General features: G+C 38.5%; 1 protein-coding gene across 8 annotated transcripts in view; it reads left to right on the top strand.

Annotated features, from left to right (window-relative positions):
- UBE2U (ubiquitin conjugating enzyme E2 U) overlaps window positions 1–21525 on the top strand; it is a 64714-nt gene that overhangs the window by 9502 nt on the left and 33687 nt on the right. For 5 of the 8 annotated variants that reach the window (XM_060621174.3, XM_060621173.3, XM_060621180.2 and 2 more), the window contains 3 exons: window positions 3859–3979; window positions 7667–7715; window positions 17050–17138. In XM_060621174.3, the coding sequence (XP_060477157.2) occupies window positions 3859–3979; window positions 7667–7715; window positions 17050–17138 (259 nt within the window). Of the gene's footprint in view, window positions 1–3858; window positions 3980–7666; window positions 7716–17049; window positions 17144–17320; window positions 18022–20904; window positions 20957–21525 lie in introns of those variants that run through there. The other 3 variants (XM_060621176.3, XM_060621179.3, XM_078451822.2) reach the window with 3 other exon arrangements.

Below are 21525 nucleotides of genomic sequence, written 5' to 3'. Positions count from 1 at the left end.
GCCACTTCGCACCTTTGTACCACTGGACAAATTTCTTCACTTCTAAATACCTGAAATTCTCCATCAGTAAAATGGGGCTGTTAGTAACTCCCTTGTATAACTTGTGAGGATTAAATAAATTAACACATGAACTTAGAATCGTGAGTGGTCCAAGAAAAGAACTCAATAAAAGCTAGTTAATATTATGATTGTTCTTACCTTTAACAAAGTGACAGCAAAGTACAGCCAAATATATCATGGAAAGCCAGTAGATGACACAGTTGTTTGTCTTTTTATTTTTCAGATAGATTTATAAAACAAACATGCTCATGTTACAGATCTGTAAGATAGTAGAAAGGAAAAGAAAATCACTGATAGTCATAAAGAAAACCCCTAATCCTGCTGTTATTAACATTTCCCTGTAATGTTTTCTCCTCTGTTTTTGTTTTTTTTTGTTTGTTTGTTTGTTTGAAATCTTTCAGTTCCACATTCACTACAGTGTCAAGCTCAGTTCTGTTGCCTGACAAACAACCCCCTTGTCCTCACACCTGGGCTTCATTCTCTCCCTGACGTACCATGCAGCCCCCTCGTATTATATCTTCATGCTTTTCTTCACTCACAGTGCGTGGTTCAGTTCAGGTTAAAAAGCATTTATAGAGCTCTCAATTCTAAAGTTACAAACTCAAGCAAGTCTTGGACCTTGAGAAGTGCCCAGTCTGGTTTCTGCCTGACAACCCAGTCTCTCCTTCCCTCTTGCTCGGTCTGTCTGGCAAGCGGCTGCTCCCATCAGCAGAGTCAGGGCAAATGAGTCCTCCTTTGGGATACCTTTCCTGACTTTCTTTCATAGGTAGAACTGATGGGTTTGATGTTTGAGGAATTTCTTTTGTCCCCCACCCAGTAAGTAGTACTCTAAACAGATTTCTATCAGGGCACTGTAATACTGTAAAGCACATACTGCTTTCTTATCTGTCTTCTCCTGTTGGACTAGAAGCTCCTCGAGGTCAGGGAACAGGTCCAATTCATCTCTGATTCCCCAGTACCTACCCAGGACAATGCTGACGGTAGGTACTAAGTAACACAAATGGAAGAACGAACCTGAATTGTTGCATTGTTTCAATTATGGTTTATATCTATAAATTACTTGACCTGTTTATTTTTCACTTAATATTTTATCTCAAGTAATTTTCATATTGCTGCAATTAATATTTTAATAGCTATTTAATGGTCCTTTTGAGGTCAGCACTGCCCAGTAGAACTTTCTGCACTGACAGAAATGTCCAGTATCTGCACTGTGTAATACGGTGGGCACTAGTCACATGGCTACTGAGAACTTGAAATGTGGCTGGTGTAACTGAGGAGGACTCAGTTTTGCACTTATTTTATTTAATTTAAATTTCAATAGCCACATATGGCTAGTGCCTACTGTAATGGACAGTACATGGATAGGCCATCATTTCTGAACACTTCCCTTTAAATAACAGATGAGACCTACGTATAATTATCACATTGTTTTTCAAGGGAGTAGCATTTGAAATGTGTTTAAAATATTTTAAAGTCTAACTATACTAATCATTTCCTCCTAAAATTTTTATAATCTCATAAAATATTTTAAGAACACTTGTACTTCAATATATAGTGCAAAGGTAAATACCAACACCTATCCATAAAAGGAATTCCAAATTCATGGGCTTTAACTAATTGAAAATTATAAATTGTACCTACAGTTACAGTTGTTTACCAATGCTTCAGGTTTGTTTTGTACTTATCCTCTGGAAATCTGCTTTATGTTCTTTCATACTATCACAGGGCTGATTTAAAAGTTGGACCTTTATTTTTTTTTTACTATTTTAACAAGGTGTCTGATTGATACATTTGAGTATATTCCCGTTCTTAAAAATCATTAAGTACATGTAGTAGCTTGTGTACACATTATACGGAAAGGTCTTGGGCACAGTGTCAACGTGAAGACTGTTGAATAAACTTTACCAGATGTGCCTCTGAGTAAGATTGCCTCTCCAGCCAAAGACCAAAAGCTTGCTCTTGAAGATAAGTTTGATCTGCTTCCTGCCCACTTTGAGAGGTATAGTGCAACCCACACTGAATCCTTATTCAAGCAACTTATAATATTCTTGGAAACATAGCTCAAATGTGTTTTCCAAACAGAAAAACTCAAATAACAGCAGTAAATTCTTAATGCTTTTGAGATATCAGATGTCAGATTATTGCTTTCATTGGTCATGACTGCCATCATTTCCATGACACATAAGCCACAATTATCCACTTGGATCTACATGTAGGTATTCTGGTAGTTATTATTTTGGCTGTATTTTATTATCTAATTTGAATGTTGTAATAGTCACAATACTGAATTATTGAATAAATACTTGCAATTTGGGAAAATAATTAAAAATTTGAGGTGATGGATAGACAAGATTATGGTTTAGCGGAACTATCAAGTTTTGGTTACTACTGGTCACCCTATTTTGTCCAGATGCACATATACTATAGCAGGCAGAATTTTCAAGATATCCTAAGACTCCCATCCTCTGGTTATTCAGTATAATATACATACTGCTGTAAAAGGACTTTGCAGATGGAATTATGGTTACGAATCAACTGACCTTAAAATACAAAGGTAATCCTGAATTATACAGGGGGACCCAAAGTAATTATATGGCCTGTTACCAACAGAAGAGGAGGACAGAATAGTCACTCAGAGAAATACAGTGGAAGAAGGAGAATGGTTGTGGCAGGAGGGGACATCAGAGCAATTCCAAGAATAAGAAGGGTTTTTTTAATACCTTAATTTCTCTGAGATGTAGGGGTCCAAATGTAACCTGCAAGAGACCTCTTGTAGCTAAGGATGGCCCCCAGCTTACAGCCAGCAAAGAAACAGGGACTTCAGTCCTACAAAGTCAAGGGTCTGAATTCAGCTAACAAACAACCGGAATGAGCTTGGAAACAGATTCTTTCAGAACCTCTCATAAGGGCCCAGCCAGCTGACACTTTGATTTTAGTCTTGTTAAATCTGGAAAAGAAAAACCAGCCTAATCACCCCAGACTTCCCACCTACAGAAGTGTGAGATAATAAGTTTGTATTGTTTAAGCTGCTAAAGTTGTGCTAATTTGTTACAGCAGCAGTAGAAAACTACAGATAAAAAAATTAATCATTCAGGGATCTGGAGGAATATTGAGGTATACACAGCCTTAATACATATGTTTGCTTATCCATATCTAAGTATGGTCTTATGTTAAAATGTAAACCTTTGGGGTGCCTGGGTGGCTCAGTCAGTTAAGCATTCAACTCTGGATTTTGGCTCAGGTCGTGATCTTGCAGTACATGAGCTGGAGCCCCACATCAGGCTCTGCACTGGCAGCGTAGAGCCTGCTTGGGATTCTCCCTCACCCTCTCTCTCTGCCCCTGCCCTGTACTCAGTAGTGTTCTCTCTCTCTCTCTCTCTCTCTCTCTCTCCCTCCCTCTCTCTCTCTCTCTCTTTCTCTCTCAAAATAAACAAATAAACATTTAAAAAATAAAATGTAAACTTTTATTTTTTAATGGGAATGTCTCAGTGTTTCCTAATGTTGAGTTTAATTTATACATAAATTGAACTTAAATTCATGTGGTAGAAAGGAATAGGTCATAGGAAGGAACTTATAACTTGCTTTGTTTGGCTCATGAATGTGCAGTATAAAACTAAGGTAGATCAAGAGTTTCTTGAGAGTAGGGACCATGTCTCATTTGTCTTCATATCTGTCTCCAGATGGAGGCATAGTAGACATTTAATAAATGCTGTTATTCTTGTATGTGTTTGCTTGTCTTTTTGCCCTAACAAAAAAGTTTACTTTAAAAACTCTAATTTTTCTGGTTTTTTCCTGTAGGTTATGCTTTCGAATCCAGTGCTAGAAAATCCAGTGAATTTGGAAGCAGCCCAAATGCTGATTAAAGATGAATCTCTGTACAAACAAATAGTTCTAAGATTTTTCAACCAACCATCACAATGTAAGAAGTGCCTACTTACTGTTTTTTGCCAATTATTAATTATACATTTATGCAAATGAATGACCTAGCAAATAACTGTTACATGAGGGAATGTTTTTTGTATCCGTTTTCAGTAATGAAATCATACTAAGATCTCTCCTACTGTACTGCTTTGTCAAGCTACTCAGTCATCAAAAAGCCAGTCAAAAGTTGTTCTTTGAAGGTTATCAGCAATCATAAGCTTAGTATTTTTAAATGTTATGGTCATAAGGATGGATGGTACTGACTGAAAATTATTTACCCATCACAAAGACATGACATCTGATTTTAACTCTTCAATCTATAATGGATATTTCCCAGACTTCATCTGCAATACCCCAGATCTTACTGATCTGGAACTCCTTTCCTCTTGATTAGCAAGCAATATGTTTAGCTTTTTGTTCTGAAGAGTTCTTCCTCAACGTATTCCTTCTAAGAGTCCATGTGGAAATGACACCTGAAGCTCTTGAATCTTTCTGCTCTATTGACCAGTGATGTGTTTTATATATATAATATATATATATTATATATATAATATTTTTATATATTTTTACATATATATACAATTTTTTTTTTTTTTTTGCTCACTCTCATCCTGCCAGTGACCTCTTCATGACTTACCCCCATCGTCTTCACTGTTTCTGTGTTAGCAGAGTAATGCTGTTGGCTTCTTATGACCAGGGAGGTTTGCCACAAATGAGGGTTAGGCCCCTAGGGACAGTTCTTTCCTCTATGTCCTGCCCCTCCCCCTTCTAGCAGCACACGGCAGCCATGTGTCATAGCTGGTATTACCTCCCCAACAGCAAGCCTTGCTGTTCAGACTTGCTCTCTCAAACTGAGCTCTCTGTACTTTTTTGTTCAGATGTCCCCTGCTTCTTTTTACCTTCCCTTTGTAGGGCTTGCCAGTCCATTAGCTAGGTCTGTACAATTGTGACCAAGTTCAAGTGCTCCTCCATACAACTTCTGGGTCTGGTGCAAATCAAGCAGTGATGACAGGCATCTTTTTCAGTATCTTCAAACACGTCATGATAGTCATGGAGTCCCTCAACCAATCCCTGACAGTTTTGAAACAGGTTTGTACACAGAGGAGTCTGATCGCTTCACTCTGGCCACATTTCTGACCCACTGGAATACTATAGCATCCACAACTGTATCCTCTACACTCAGTTACTATTTGTGGAATGAATGAATAAACAATTTATATCACTTAACCGTTCACTGAGCCCTACAGTACCATCATTATAGAGAAAGATTCTATAACAAAGCTATGTCCACAGTCTAGTAAATGGAAATTTAAAAACTGGTTTTAAAGGATTTTCTATAGCAAATGATTCTGTGCAATAGATTTTGGGTTTGCCCTGCAAAAAGGAAGGATGAGAAAAAAAAAAAAACTTTAGAGTCCTTCCTTTTGTCCTCCTGTCTAGTAGATGCCATCCTTCACTCCTTTTGGTTCTCCAGCTGTGCCATAAAGTCAGACAGAAAAGCTGCCCCAGTTGCTAAATCTCCCTGCACAGGAACAACAGAGCAAATAGAACTTTGGCAGGTTTTCACCATATTCTTTAGTTATGTTGGTGAAATATGTGGGAATCCAAGACAGTAAATAGTTATCAGCTTGCTTGCCACCTCAGCCAGACTGTGAGTGGTGGCCTAGGGTTCCATAAAGAGACTGACTTCCTGCAGCTTCCAAGGGCAAGAGTGTCCATGATGCAGGAGAGACAGCTGCTAAGGGGGTGGGAGGCAGGGGAGAAGTAGCAGAAAACTTGTTCTAAATTAGAGGGTATCAAACTATGTGGATTTCTGTGAAAAACTTCATCCAGTGAGAATAAATTACTTGTAACACTTTAGAAAAAAAATTTTTTAATGTTTATTTATTTTTGAGAGAGAGGGAGAGACAGAGCCTGATGTAGGGCTCATACTCATGAGCCATGAGACCATGACCTGAGCCGAAGTCAGACACTCAACGGACTGAGCCACCCAGGTGCCACTACTTGTAACAACTTGAAAAAAATGTCTCACTAGAATGCTTCAAGAGTCATCTTTCATATAGTTTAAAAGATTAATAAAGAGAGCTAGAAAATGCTTAAAAGGAATTACCATAGTTTTAGATAACCCAAAACTAGAACAGATAGTTAATTGTATAAAAGAGAAACTCAAGAAGCAGCAAATTGTATCCTCTCTGGAGGCATTGATTATAGGCTGGAACTACACCCTCAATACCCAGTGTACTGTCTGTTGGTAGGTATTGAATAAAAACTTGTAGAATGAATTAATGAAAAACTGCATGTAAACTTAGATCCTGATTTTACTTCATAGTTTACAAAATGCTTTCACACACATTTATTCATCTGATGCTCAGCCTCTTCCTCAGTGAGGAAGCTGAGGGTCATTGGTGAAGTGGTTGGCCCTAGGCCACAGAGAGCAAGCTGCAGAGGTCAGACCTTCAACCCAGGTGTTCCCCTTCCTTTGTGCCTCCAAATTTAATAGGATGAGCATAAAGTCATTCATTTGGGATCAGAGCATTAAAACTTCCCAGGAAAGAATAAGAGAGAGCTGACTTGGCAGCAGAACTCCCTGAAAAACTTCTTGGGGAATTTATTTGATCACAAACTTAAGGTATAGAAAGTGCTTTTCCACCAGGTACCTGTTGTATGAAAATCCTACCCTACTCTGGTGTGCAGGGCCCTCATCTGGAGTTACCAGCATGCTCAATCTGGAGCATCACATTCCCTGAGCTGAAGAAACTGTGTATGTTTAGCTAATGGAAGAAATGATAAAAGGCAGCTGTAAAAGCTGTATTCAAATATTTGAAGGGCTTTCATAGAGAAAAGGGCAATTTCCTCTCTGTTGTTCCAAAAAACTGAAGTAGCTGCAATCAGTTCTGCCTTCCACAGGCCTACTAGGTTGTAGCCACTATGGTCCAGAATCTGCAGGCTTGGCCCTGCCTCGTGCTGGTACATACCTTAAATACATGGGGACTTCTCCCTCATAATCAGTGGTCTGGAATTAATTTCATTAGCCTAAGCCTAAGCCTAAGCCTAAGCCTGGTATTTGGTATGCAGACATGCAAATGCCTCTCATTCCCCAAACTTTCCATAACGTGATGTTTGTCTAGCCTGAACAGCTAGGTCTCAGGTCTCTGCCTTGGCGTATTGACAAGAACATGCTAAGCTGTGAGCTCAAACCCAGATGATGGAGGTCCCAATGACCTTGCCAAATCCTGCCATCTTCTTTGGGACTGGACCCTGTCTCTCTTACTGGTAACGAGAGTGTTCATGTACACCGGACTGCCTGGGACAGTCCTGCTATAATTATTTCTAACACCCCCCTTTACTCTGTGCTCTGGTTTGCACAACAAATTACATAGTCAGAGGCATCTGGCATCTCCAATTCCTAAATTGTTTCCCAGGTTCTGAAGTATAAATTCACATGCTTTTTATTGGTGTCCCCTCATCATGTCATTTGATTTCAGTTTTTTGGCTAAGACAGTTACCACTTAACATCTTTCACCTTGATGATTTTCTGCCTGTTTTTCTGTTGCTCTCCTTGAGGTTTTATACTTTAGTTTTATTCTTTTATTACTATTTTATTGAGGGTTTGGAAAGAGTGTACATAAAACCATTTATTCCTTCTTCTAAGTCAACCAGATTCCTTTCATATTTTTCTTTACAGTGAGAGATGACAGGCCTGAGTCACTTAAAGATCCAGATAAATTTATCAGGTAAGTTTTTCTTTTAAAAAAAAAATGTTTATTTATTTTGAGAGAGAGAGCACACACGCACGTGTAAGTGGGGGAGGGGCAGAGAGAGAGGGAGAGAGAGAATCCCAAGCAGGCTGTCAGTGCAGAGCCTGATATGGGGCTCAAACTCATGACTCTGAGATCATGACTTGAGCCTAAATTAAGAGTTGGACGCTTAACCAACTGAACCACATATGTGCCCCAGGAAAGTTTTTCTTTATATATTCTATGTCAATTCCTTCCTTTTTTCCTTCCTTCCTTCTTTCATTCTTTCCTCTCTCTTTCTCTTTAATCTCTACACCCGACATGGTGCTCGAACTCATGACCTCAATTTATTTACTAAAAGGACTATTGATTTAAATGGTTTATATTTTTTATCATAATTGAATTTTTACCTTATTTATTTATTTATTTACTTACTTACTTACAGTTTATTTATTTTTGAGAGAGAGAGAAAGAGAGCACAAGCAGGGGAGGGGTAGACAGAGAGGGAGAGAGAATCCCAAGCAGGCTCTGTGCTGTCAGACACAGGACTCCATCTCACAAACCATGAGATCATATCCTGAGCTGAAATCGAGAGTCAGACACTTAACTGGCTGAGTCATCCCGGTGCTCCAAATTTTCGCTTTTTAACCTATAAAAGGAAGTAGATCTCTTTTCCTCTTACAATGCTTTTTTCTTAATGTTGTTTTTGGGAAGAATGTGGAAAAGTGATTGAATTCTTTGTAGACTATTAAATTAAAATTTAATGTAATTATATGAACTTGCCTCTTCCTTTAATTTTCATTTTTTATTGCGGATAAAGAAAAAACATGTTATCAATATAATGAGCACAAACCATTTACACATCATAAAAAGCCAAGCAATTAGGGAAATATAAGGTCCCAGAGGAAAATGGTGAGAGTTAGGGATGAATCCATTGTACCTTTTAGGAGATAACATGAAAATGTGGCAACAGTTTAGCCATGAACACCTGAACAAGGTACAGGACAATGTTCTCATTTATAGTTCTGCAGTATGTAGTTTCTTGAGCATTTCCATCAGCCTTAATTTTGTAGTCAGTCAGATATAGAAGACAGTTAACTAGTGTTGAAATGACTTGCTTCAGCTTATGCTTTCTTGACCGGCCCTATATAAAAGATGAGCAAGTTAGGTAACTCAGGTGGCTTCGGTTGGTGAAAGTCTTGGAAAGTTTCAGGAAGGCAAGTACAATCTAATAAATAGTGCACCCTGTTGGCATTCAGTAAAGGACATCGCTGCCCCTTAAACTTATCAAATGGAAAGAAGCAACTTACCTTCTTGGCACAAAATGGACCTGTGGTAAATAGTTGTTGAATGTGCCAACACTGTTTTATCTCCTCTAAAACATGAATGTCCCTGGAATTTTACAAAGCTCTTTCTATTTGTGGTATAATCATTTGCAGTGCATAAAAGTACGGTGCCAGCATTTACTAATAAGGCAGCGAAATGGAGGCCAGAAGAACTTCTGTGGTTTCAGCGTTGGCTGGTCCTCTGAATGAAACCCAGAATAAATGAAGCCGGAATCAGGTCTTATCTGTGGTGTTCCCATAGTGCTAGCCTGCAATCTCTAGAGAAATCTCTAGGACTCAATTGAAGCAATATAATCTATATTTCAATGATACTCTACACTCCTAGTATATAGGAGGCTGCAATTTATTATATATCTGTGGCTCCAAATGTTTACCCCTGGTACATTTGTTATGGGACAAAGCTCAGTTATGTCTAGCTTTTAATTTTTAAAGTGTTTTAAATGTTTGTTTGTTTGTTTTTGAGAGAGAGAGCATGAGCATGGGAGGGACAGAGAGAGAGGGAGACACAGAACCTGAAGCAGGCTCGAGGCTCTGAGCTATCAGTGCAGAGCTCGATGCGGGGCTCAAACTCGTGAACCACGGGATCATGACCTGAGCCGATGTCGGACGCTCAACTGACTGAGCCACCCAGGTGCCCCTTGTTTTTAGTTTTTATGTAGACTTGTACAATGAGGTCTCACAGAAGTTATTCCAAAAGAGATGCTGCTCTTAGCATTGTCTGTCTAGCACCATATGCTAGGACTTTACTCTACTTTATGAGCTAAAAGTATTAACCTGACTACAGAAATGAATTCCAGAGGCCTAGCCAGACAGTTAAGACCCTGTTTCCAAAAGATAAAGCAAAACATAGGTAAAGTCTAGTCAGTTGAGTAGAATATAGTCAGGGGAATCCAGTTGATGTTCCGTAATTAAAAATGGTTTAGGCTTGTGCTTATCACCTGGGAAGTTTGCACATGGACTGTAGGATGCCACTTAACAAGATATAGGGCGGCTTCTGGGAGAACAGCTACTTACTCATTTATTTAAAATATATTCACTGAGCATTTGCTCTGTAATAGACACTGTGCTCCCATACTGGGGACACACATCTGAATAATATATAATCTTTGGTCTCACATGATTTATAGTCTAGGATTGGAAGCTCTCCTCTGAAGAGAAGATAGTGCGGGGAGTGTGCCTGACTATCCATCCTATAGGACCATATAGGGAGCAACTTCTACCAAAAGATGTAGTTGGAAGGCCACAGGGCTAATACCAGGATTGCGGCTGGGGGGAATGCTAAAGTCAGAGGGAATCATATTTAAAATGAGTCATATTGAGTAGAAAATTCTTCTCCTGTAGCTTTTTTTTAAAGCCCTCCTTTAGAGGCTTATATTTTTTTCACCAAGTCACCTCTCACTGTTAAATGCAATCTAACATTCCATTGGGCCATACCTATTAATTGTTTTATTACATTAATACTTACAATATAGTAAGTCCTATTACAGAGATGAGATCTAGATGTTGGAGGAGCATAGAGGAAGAAATATCTTCCTAAAGCTTGGACTGCCAGAGTGGGAGGAGGGGCATATAAAGACCAGCTTCCAGGAGAAGGTGATGCCTGAGGTGATTTCTAAAGGGAGAATAGGAATTCACCTACAGACAAGAGGAGAAGGACATTCAGGCAGAGGGAATAACGCATTCAGAAGCATGGAAGTGTGAGAGAGCATAATTTCTCCACCACCCGACCCAAGGGAAAGTAATTTGACATCCAGAATAAAAAGTAAAAATGAATCCAGATGCCAGGGGCAACCAAAGTGTATCAGGACCTGAGGTACAAAACTAGAAGTTGTGAGGGAGAAGGGGATTGGTTGCTAGATATCAAGAAAATAGAAGTGTCTTTTTGGACATGATTCTACAGACTTTTACTTACTAACATTAAAAGGATGTGAAGGATGGGTTATGAAATATCACATATGTTAGTATCTGAGCTAAACCTTCTGGAGAACTTGCTGCAGTTTGTACCTCAGCACTTGCAGCTTCACCTTGCTTCTTTATGTTACAGAGACAGCTTCGTTCCTTAAACCCCTGAACCAACCTCTGCCAACTTCAGACTTGTCTTTGGCAGCTTCTTCACCTCTCTCAGCCCTCGCGGAATGAAGAGAGTTAGCGCCGTGCTCTGGACTGGTCTTTGTCTTAAGGGAATGTTGTGGTCGGTGAGATCTTCTATCCAGACCATGCAGATTTTCTCCATATCCACATTAAGGCTGTTTTGCTTTCTATCATTCCTGTGTTCAGTGGAGTAACACTTGTAATTTCCTTCAAGAGCTTTTCCTTTGCCTTTACAACTTGGCTGTTTGGTTCAAGAAGCCTAGTTTTCAGCCTATCTCAGCTTTCGATACGCCTTCTCCCTAAGCTTAGTCATGTCTAGCTTCTGCTTCTCTTCCTTACACTTGAACGCTGAGACCATCGTAGGGTTATTAGTTGGACTAATTCCAATATTGTTCTGTCACAGAATAGGGGGACTGGAGGAGAGGGAGAGAGACAGGGGAACGACCAGTGGGTGGAGCAGCCAGAACACTCACATCTACCGATTAGGTTTGCCATACTGCACACGTGTGGTTCATGGCACCCCAAAATAATTACCATGGTAACATCAAAGATCACTGGCCACAGATCATCATAACTAATATAATAATGGAAAAGTTTGAAATGTTGTGAGAATTACCAAAATGTGACAAAGAGACAGGAAGTGAAAAAAAGCTGTTGGAAAACTGGCACAGATTTGCTTGACACAACGTTAACACAAACCTTCCATTTGCAAAAACTGCAGTATCTGAAAAGCACAATATAACGAGGTATGCCTGTATTTCAAAATTAAAAAAAAAAGTTTTTGAAGAAAAGTATTCAATTTTTTTTTGCTGAATAGAGAAAATGGGTATAGCTCCAAACTTTCAAAGTCTGATTCTAAAATCTGAGATTATTACACGAAAGAAAAATTATAGGCCATAACCTCTCATAAACACAGAAGCATAAAGCCTAATCAAAATATTAGCAAATTGAATCCACTGATACATAAAAAGGGGTAGTACATCATGACTAAGAGGGCTTCATTTCAGGAAAGCCAGGTTGGGTTAAAATTTTTAAATCAGCGTAACTCACGAAGTTAACCAAATAAAGGAAAAAAAACAAAATGATCTCAACGAATCAGGAAAAATTATTTGCTAAAATTTGTCACCCATTCATGATAAAAATTCTCACCAAAGTAGGAATAGAGAAGAAATTCCTTATTCCAATAAAGAAAATCTATAAAAATCCAATGGCAAACCTCATACTCAGATGTGAAATGTTGAATGCTTTCCTCCTGAGTTTAATGAGACAAGTATGTCCATTATCACCACTTCTATTCAGCACTGTGCTAGAAGTCCTAGCCAGTGCAATGAAGCCAGGAAGAAAAGTTATAAAGTTTGGAAAGGAGGAAGTAAACCATCTTTATTCACAGATAATGGGATTATATAATAGTAAAATCCAAATGAATATACAAAGCTCGAAAATTAATAAGTGAATTTAGCTAGGCCCCTGGATAGAAAATGAACATTTAAAAAAGCAACTATATTTTTATATACTAGCAATCAATACATAGAAATGGAAGTGTTAGAAATACCATTACAATAGCATCAAAACATAACAAAAGATGAATAAGACATCTATGCCAATACCCACAAAATGTATCTGGGAGAAATTTTAAAAGACCTAAAGAAATAGATATACAAAGTTTGTGACTTGGGAGAGACTGAATATTATTGCAATGTCAGTTCTTTCCAAATTAATCTATAGATTCAATTCAATCTCAGTCAAAATCTCAGCAGTTTTTTTCCCCTGGAAATTAACAGGATGGTTTTAAAGTACATCTAAAAATGCGAAGGATTTAGGATAACAAGACAATCTTGAAGAAGAACAAAGAGGATTGACACTGCCAGTTATCAGGATTCACTGGAAAGTGAGAATAAATTTCAGTCTGACTGGGTCTTTCTAGGTCGTGTTCCTGTCCCTAAACAGTTCCCATTGTCAGAAAGCCTTAAACCCATGAGGCCCTGACTTAGAGTCAGGGTGGAGGTCAGTCCTGTCAGGCTGAATGGCATGTACGTGAGGGGGAGGAATGGAATAGTTACTGTTGGAGAGGCGGCCACAATGTCCACTGTGACAACCTTCATATACATACTATTTTTATTGGACTGGAACCTTGGTAAGTAAGAGTTGGATAGGCACAGGAGACAAACGAGTCTTTAGATAGGACTGCTTGCACACATACAGAAATGTAATATGTGGCAAACTCAGGATCAGCAGGAAGTTCCATATGATGGAGCCTCTGTACGTGCAGATGATAGTGGAAGAAACGGTTGGAAATAGCCAGATGCTAACACACCTCGAGTTCTATTTGAAAGTGTTTAGACTTTATCCTGTAGAATTAAGTCACCAAACATGGTTTGCAAGCAGATGCATGATAATCTGGAATAGGGAGAGGCTGAGAAAAACAATTCAGAAGCTGTTTAGAGTTTGCAGAAGAGAAATGATGAGGTACTTATTCAGAGCAATGGAGAGAAGCAGCTGTAGCTGACACTGAGGGTTAAGGGATGCTAAACTCCCTGCCTGGCTGTTCCCATGGAAGACTTCACTGAATGCTCACCACAACCACTGGAGAAAGTTCTAAGTTAACTTTATACATGAAGAAACAGGAGTGAAATTATTTTCTGCCTGGAGTCACACAGCTAGCAAGTAGCAGTACCTGAGTGTTTTAACACACGCCAGATGATTCCAGAGCCTGTACTCTTAATCATGATGCTACATAACTAAATATCCAGAGATTTGTAGGGGTTTAGTCAGTAGGCTTGGGTTATGGGTGGGATATTGCTTCCATGAAGTAACACTACCTTGACTCTCTTCTTCCCTTTATGATCCTTTTTGTTTCCTTCACTGGCTCCTCTTAACTCTGAATTGGCTTCTGATCTTTCTTTTCTAAACACTTACTCTTTCTATGTTTGTTTTCCCTAATGGCATCATCTATCAACCTTTATGTTGATTTGACCCTAATCTCTTATTTCCAGTCTCAATTTCTCAGTCACACTCCTAAGGGTCATCACCTAAAACCCATGTTTAAGTTTAAACTCATATTTTACTTCAGACTCTGTAGATGCTTTCTGTTAATAGCAAAACTAAATGGTCTTCCGGGCTTTAGAAGAATATTTGACCCCCAGATTCCTTCACCTTTCACACACCCTATCAGAAAACCAGTCCAGTCATTTCATTTAGTGTGTCAGAGGTTCGTCTCCTCCCTTTCGCAGTCTCTGCTCCCACCCTCTATTGGCTCTGCGTTTCTTGTCTGAATTTCTGCATCTGTTTCCTAGCTTGTCCGCCTGCATTTGGTCTCTTATATGCTCCACCCTGCATACTAAAGCCAGAAAAAACTTACACACTCGTTCCATAATTTATTTGCCTTATTCAAGAACTTCTGATTGCTGTCTATCACCCAATAAATCAGAATACTGAATCAACTCTAACCCATTCTCTGCCTACATCTGAAGACCCTGCATTGCCCACTTTCAACTATTTTGTCGAATTCCATTGCTCTGAAATTGGAACTCTCCACTACGGTCGGTTCTCTTGTCATTATTGTCTCTTCCCTCAGCATGGTCTGTACACATGTGCACGTGCACACACCGTGCTCCTTCCCATCTGAGCTCTTGCTAATACTCGTCTCCTGGCCTAAAATGCTTCTCTTCCAGGTTCATATCCCAGGTGACTCCTTCCCTAAAGCCTCCGAGACAAAGTCACACCTCCCTCTTCTGACTTTTTTAGCTTGCTGCCACTGCCAAAGAACTATCTGTCATTGTCATCTCCAAATGTCTCTGTTAAATGATGTAACACTTTATGTGTTAAACATAGAGCTATTCCATTTGCCAATTTGGGTATATATCTTATTTTCCCAATAGGCTAATAGGCTCTAATGTTCAGTTTCAAATTATATCTCCTGCTTTTTCATATTCATAATGCCAATGATAATACTCAGTAAATTCCTGTCCATGTTTCAAGTTATAAACACGTGTAGTTTGTATAATTCCCTGTAAACTTAGTAGCTTATCTGAATTACCATAAAAATAGTTACTGTTCTCTTATTTTAAGGGGCTGTTTCTTTTACAGAATTGGAAATGCAAATTTTCTCAAATGTTTAAGACATTCTGCTTTGTGTATTCAAACTATACTGAAGTTACACCTTTTTTGAGTAATATTTTAAATTATTCTGGGGAAGAAAAGAAAGCCCCTGAAGGCTAACAGTTTGAAATTGAACAGGACACCACTGGGAAGGGAGAGGGTCATGGGTCATCGTCAAACAGACAAAAAAACAATGGAGACGATTGTGTCTAAAGATGGTGTATTTTTTTTTCACGAGACAGTGTGTTGACAGTTTCCTTCCTCTTGGGTCATTGTTGTCTGCTAAATGATCTGTGACAGCAAATTGATCACCAGCTTCTTCATGCAGGAGATAGAATGCAGCCTTTCATTTTGTTACCTCTCTTGCCAAATGCTGAAACATTTCGTTGGCAAAAGTAATGTTAGTTTAATATGTCATTTACTGGTGTAAAGCTCCGCACGCAGCTCTGGGAGCCATAATAGCGGTGATTAATTTATCTTCACCCAGTTTCAGATTTCTACTTACGTGTGATTGCAAAAGCAATAACGCATTTGAAGAATGTTACTCTTAAAATGATGTGTCTGTAATTATCACTTAAATAAATGAATGCATTAAACAATTTAGCTATTGTACCATCCATTTCAAAATTGAGTCCGATATTTACTTCAAGGTAGCTACAATTCACCTAGGAAAATTAATGCTGGTGTACTTGTTCTAACTGAAAAGTCACTTCTTCCGAAGAGCTAAGAACTTCAAAGAAAACAGACATAAGGTCTTTTATATCTGATGCAGCATCTATGTAAGCCAGTTAATTGGTGATTTCACACATCTGAAAATATCCCAAAGTCATGTTTTGTTTGTAGAGTGTTGAGGATCTCTGCAGTCAAAATGTTGGTATAAAAAAAGGTTGGAAATGTAGTCATTTAAGTGACTGTTTCACAGTTCCTGTTCAGTATTTTCTAACAATCTTTGCTCTACCATTAGGATAAAGTAATGTTAGCACAAGGAAGGAAAAGTGCAGGCAAGATTACTAGAAAAGAGTTGGGTTTTTCCCCCCTCTATGAAAATGGCCAGATTTTGTGTGAAAATTAAACTGATCTCAATTCTGGTGTTTTATTTTTCCTCATTATAAAAGGGAAATAAAGGTGATTTTACTAAAATTTGGCATAGATATTTAAGAAAACCGTTTATTTTTTATTTATTTATTTTTTGTTAAGAAGGAAAGTTTTTTTTTTTTTTTAATTTTTTTGTTTCTTTTTTTTTTTTATTTTTTAATATTTGAAATTTACTGTCAAATTGGTTTCCATACAACACCCAGTGCTCATCCCAAAAGGTGCCCTCCTCAATACCCATCACCCACCCTGCCCTCCCTCCCACCCCCCATCAACCCTCAGTTTGTTCTCAGTTTTTAACAGTCTCTTATGCTTTGGCTCTCTCCCACTCTAACCTCTTTTTTTTTTTTAAGAAAACAGTTTATTGAAGAAAGAGAAAACATGCAAATCTGATGCTTTTCTTAAAATTCTTTTTTTGATGTTAGTCATGAAAGGCAGATATCTTAAACCTATATTTTCCTCTTTATAATATGCACATGGATGCGCATTTTACATTTATCTTTGAAATATGTTTGGCAAGATTTTCTTTTTGTGATTTTTATGTGTTAGTGCAGAAATTAATGTTAGATCACTTTTTAGAAACTGCAAATGAGTTTACTGTCTTACGGCAAGATATTGTTATCTGAAACTGTCCAATCTGATAAAATAATTTTAAAAAGCAAACTTGCAAATACTCATTGCCTGATTTTTATGTATATTTTCAGATCAACTAAGGCAGTCTCATTTAATGATTACTACAAGACATGGTCTGGAATAGCCACATCCAAAGCCACAGAGTATTATAGAAGTCCATGTAAGGTGATCTAGCCTTATCTTATGTCCTTTTGGTATATACTAATCTCTTAATTATTCTCAACTTGTCTTTCTTTCAAAGACTAATTGACATATATTTGTAATCTGAAGGTGATAAACTTCTCTGTTGCCTCTATCTATGAATCATTCAACATCTATTAATTTGGTTCCTCTTTTGTACAGAGCCCTGGACTGCAGTCTTCTTAAAAGCCAGAAGGAAAGATAGACATTTGGAGGAATAAAAGATGAAGTCCTCAGTCTCATGAGGCTTACTTTACTCCCTTCACCCCAAAAAGAAGCCTTCATAGCAAGAGGAGCCTTTTTGATTCTAAACACAATTATCCTCAAAGCCAGAGAGAGTATTAAGTAGAAAGACAACAAGAAAACATAGGAGCCTAGGGCTTTCAGTGATCAACCTAGGGACGAATCACCTGTTGCCATCATACATTAGGAGCCAAAAAGGCAAAAGCGGAGAGCCAGACAGCTTACTGGTCTTATTTAATTGAATCTTTTGTGTGCTGTTTAATTATTTGGATCCAAGTAGGTTATCCAGTCTGTCCTGCTGAAATGATGCATTCTGAAGTTACCCATGACATCCTAACTCCCAGGCTCAGTGATAACTTTCTTTTTTAATTTTAAGTGGGCTCCTCGCCCGGTGTGGTGCTCAAACTCACAACCCTGAGATCAAGAGTCGCACCAACCGAGCCAGCCAGGCGCCCCAACCTTTTAGTCTTTATCTTTACTTGTACTCTCGTTTGCTATGCCTTCCTTGAGTTAGATGACACCATCATCCATGGTTTGTCTCCTCCCCTCCTCAGTGCTCCCCTGCCTCTTTCTTTAGCAAAAACTTTTTTTTATTAGAGAGAGAGAGAGAGACAAAGCACATGCGAGTGGGGGAGGGGCAGAAAGGGAACAAAAGAGAAAGAGAATCCCAAGCAGGCTTTACACTCAGCTTGGTGGAGCCCGACATGGGGCCCAATGCGGGTATGATCTCACGACCATGGGATCATGACCCAATGGGAAGTTAAGAGTCAGACACTCAACTGACTGAGCCACCCAGGCACCTCTAGCAAAATCTTCTTCATTCAGTTCTCTCTGCCCACTCTCTTTTGAGAGACCTCAGCTATCACCATGGTTTTCATTAGCCTACCTGCCAATAATTCTCAAAGCCTCATTTCTAGCCAACGCCTCTTCTGAATTCTGCATGCATATTTATAACTGTGCATTGGACATCCCACCTACATGTGTTACAGGCATCTCCTACTTAAGATATCCCAAAGCGAATTCATTATCTTGCCCCAAAACTTAGCCTCCCTCCTTTATTAGCTCTCTGGGTTAGGGGTAGATCACCATTATTGCATTTACTTGCCTAAACCAGAATCAAAGACATTTCCTAGAACTCTCTGTCTCCCAGATTAAGCCTTGTTTACTTTATCTCCTACAACATTAAGAAAGTTCCTCCTTCAGGGCACCTGGGTGGCTCAGTCGGTTAAATGACCGACTGTTGATTTCCGCTTGGGTCATGATCCCAGGATTGTGGGATCAAACCCCATGTAGGGGTCCTGCTTAAGATACTCTCTCTCTCTCCCTCTACCCCCTTCCCCTGCTCTAAAGAAAAAAAAATGTTTCCCTTTCCACTCCATCCTGATGACCACTGCCTTAATAGTGGTCTCATCAACTTGCATCTCACCATTGTGATAGGCTCATATTTGGTTTCAATAGAACAAAATATCACCAAAAAAAAAAAAAAGTGTGTAGTTTTAAGACACAAATTAGAGAACAAAACAATACTAAGCTTAACAAATATTAAAAAGATAAATTAGATCAATAACTTCTAAGAAATTACATGTTCTTTCAGGATGTTAGTTATTATTTTGTGATCACATATTACCTTCCTCACTTATCATAGATTTGTGGTTAAGAAAAATGATTAAAGGTGCTTTAAGAAACACAATCTTTAGCAACTCTATCACTATAAAGAATTGTATTACTTTTGATACCAGAGTACATGAATATTTCAAAGATGAATATTTCAAAGTACACTTCATTTCAAAGATATGTGTTTGGGTCCTGCTTAGTCAACTTGGCAAACACATCTTGAGTACCTCCTATGTGGAGGCACCGAGGAACTCAGATAGGTTCCAGGAGGCAGGAACCCTTAACAAACAAGGGGTAGAGAGGCAATTGGCACATTCTAGGGAACAACTCAACATCCAACTCCTTCAACCATAAAACAAACGAACTGGTTGAGAATGGTGCTTTATGGAAGAGGCACCTGGGTGGCCCGGTTTGCTGAGCAACTGACTCTTGGTTTCAGCTCAGGTAATGATCCCAGGTTCTTCACTGAATGTGGAACCTGCTTAAGATTCTCTTTCTCTCTGCCCCTTTCCCCCACTCACATGCTCTCTTTTTCTCTAAAAAAAAAAAGGAGGAGGAGGAGAAGAAGAAGAAGAATGGTGCTTTTTGGAATAACATGTAAATATACAGAAACATTTGGAAACTCCAAACTGCTAAGAAAAAAAAAAAAATAGGGGCACCTGGGTGGCTCAGTCGGTTGAGTGTCTGACTCTTGATCTTGGCTCAGGTCATGATCTCACATGATTGTGGGTTTGAGCCCCACCTTGGGTTCTTCACTGGGCATGAAGCCTACTACTACTAATAATAATAATAGCGGCACATGCCAGAACTTAAAGAAATTTGGAAATAATTGTGTTGCGATAAACAACAACTAAAAATGAAAGAAATTAATTAAGCACCACTGACTACAGTTTCTTCTTTAAAAGACTTGCCACCAAAATGTTTAACTTGGTTCTCCTTTCTACATCTATCACTAACTTAGTATGTAATTCAACCCTTTTTGTGAGCTTTAGTGGCTACCTCTAGCTCAGAAGAATTTCAGAGACTTTGATTCTAACCTTTGGAACAAGATTTCACAATCACCCTGCCTATTCTTCCTCTAGGGATTTGTTATAAGAATGTTTCAGGAGGTTTCCTTCAGTAATAATAAGCATTTTATTTTTACAAATTAAACTTAGGGGTGACTGGGTGGCTCAGTCGGTCAAGCATCCAACTCTTGATTTTGGCTCAGGTCATGATCTCATGATTGGTAAGATCGAGCCCGGTGTAAGTATCAAGCTCTGTACTTACAGTGCAGAGCCTGCTTGGGATAGTCTCTCTCCCTCTCTGTTTTCCCCTCCCCCTGCTTGCATGCTTACACACTCTCTCTCAAAATAAATAAACATTGTTTTAAAAATTGAATTTAAATTTAAACCTTACATATGCTGCTGGCCATTTTGTCTTTGGATAATTCAGCTAGATGAGATCCAATACTCTTTTTTAACGGCCTAATTTTGTGTGTAATAAAGATTAAGCTTTCATATAGAATGCTTCTTCAAGCACTGAGAAATCAAAGGGAAACTTCTAATAACTTCAGCTTCTACAGTTACATCCTTATCACTGGAAAGATTATGAAATTCTTGTGCATATTTTTGAAAGCTTTTTTATGAATATTGATGAGTGGTTGTATTTTGATTTGGGGTATTAACTCTTTTCCATATCTTTGTGCAACAAATCTACCCATAGTTATGTGTGCCAAAATAATGGTAAGTGTATACATGCACAATACAGTTTACAAAGTATACTCTCCATTATTTTTTGATCATCCCAATCTTACTCTTTTATTCATTTGTCAACCAATATATGTCATGTATAGTAGTATGTCAACACTATGAACCAGGCATTATTACTGTTATCACTCTGTCTTACAGATGAAAAAACCAAGACCAAGAGCAGCTAAGAAATTTACCTAAGGTCACACAGGTAAGAGGGAATATTATACATTGATAAAGAGTGTAAATTCTGGAACCAAATTGCTGATATTTAATCCTGGTTCTTCCATTTAGTAGCTGTGTAACCTTGGGTAAGTTTCTTATCCTGTCAGTTCCCTCGTCTGTAAAATGAGAATAATTATAGCACATACCTCATAGCACTGAAGTACTTACAACAGTGCCTAGCACATAGTGAGTGCTCAGTAAGTGTGCTTATTATTAGTACAAGTAGGTTCTGACTCTTGACTTGAACCAATTCCTCTGACTCTACATTTATTGCTCTTTTTCACATACTAAAACTGCCTCCATAATATTATATAAAAATGCTATCTCTCTATAGCCTGAGATGTAAATTCAAACTCTGCAGTATATGCAGTACATTTTTCAATAATTATGATTATTAGTTTATAATCATAGGCAATCATATGGGGAAATGCACTGATGATCCTCTGTTCTCTATCCATCAGTATAGAATGGCAAATAAAAGTTTGGCAGAGAACAAACGAATACATATGGTTGTGGGTAACAGCACCTTTAATGACAGAATATGATTCCCATAAG

Source organism: Panthera onca, chromosome C1 (assembly GCF_046562875.1).
Source record: "Panthera onca isolate mPanOnc1 chromosome C1, mPanOnc1 haplotype 2, whole genome shotgun sequence".
NCBI lineage: Eukaryota > Metazoa > Chordata > Mammalia > Carnivora > Felidae > Panthera > Panthera onca.
The sequence above is the reverse complement of the archived record's forward strand: the minus strand, read 5'-3'. Positions and strand labels throughout refer to the sequence as shown.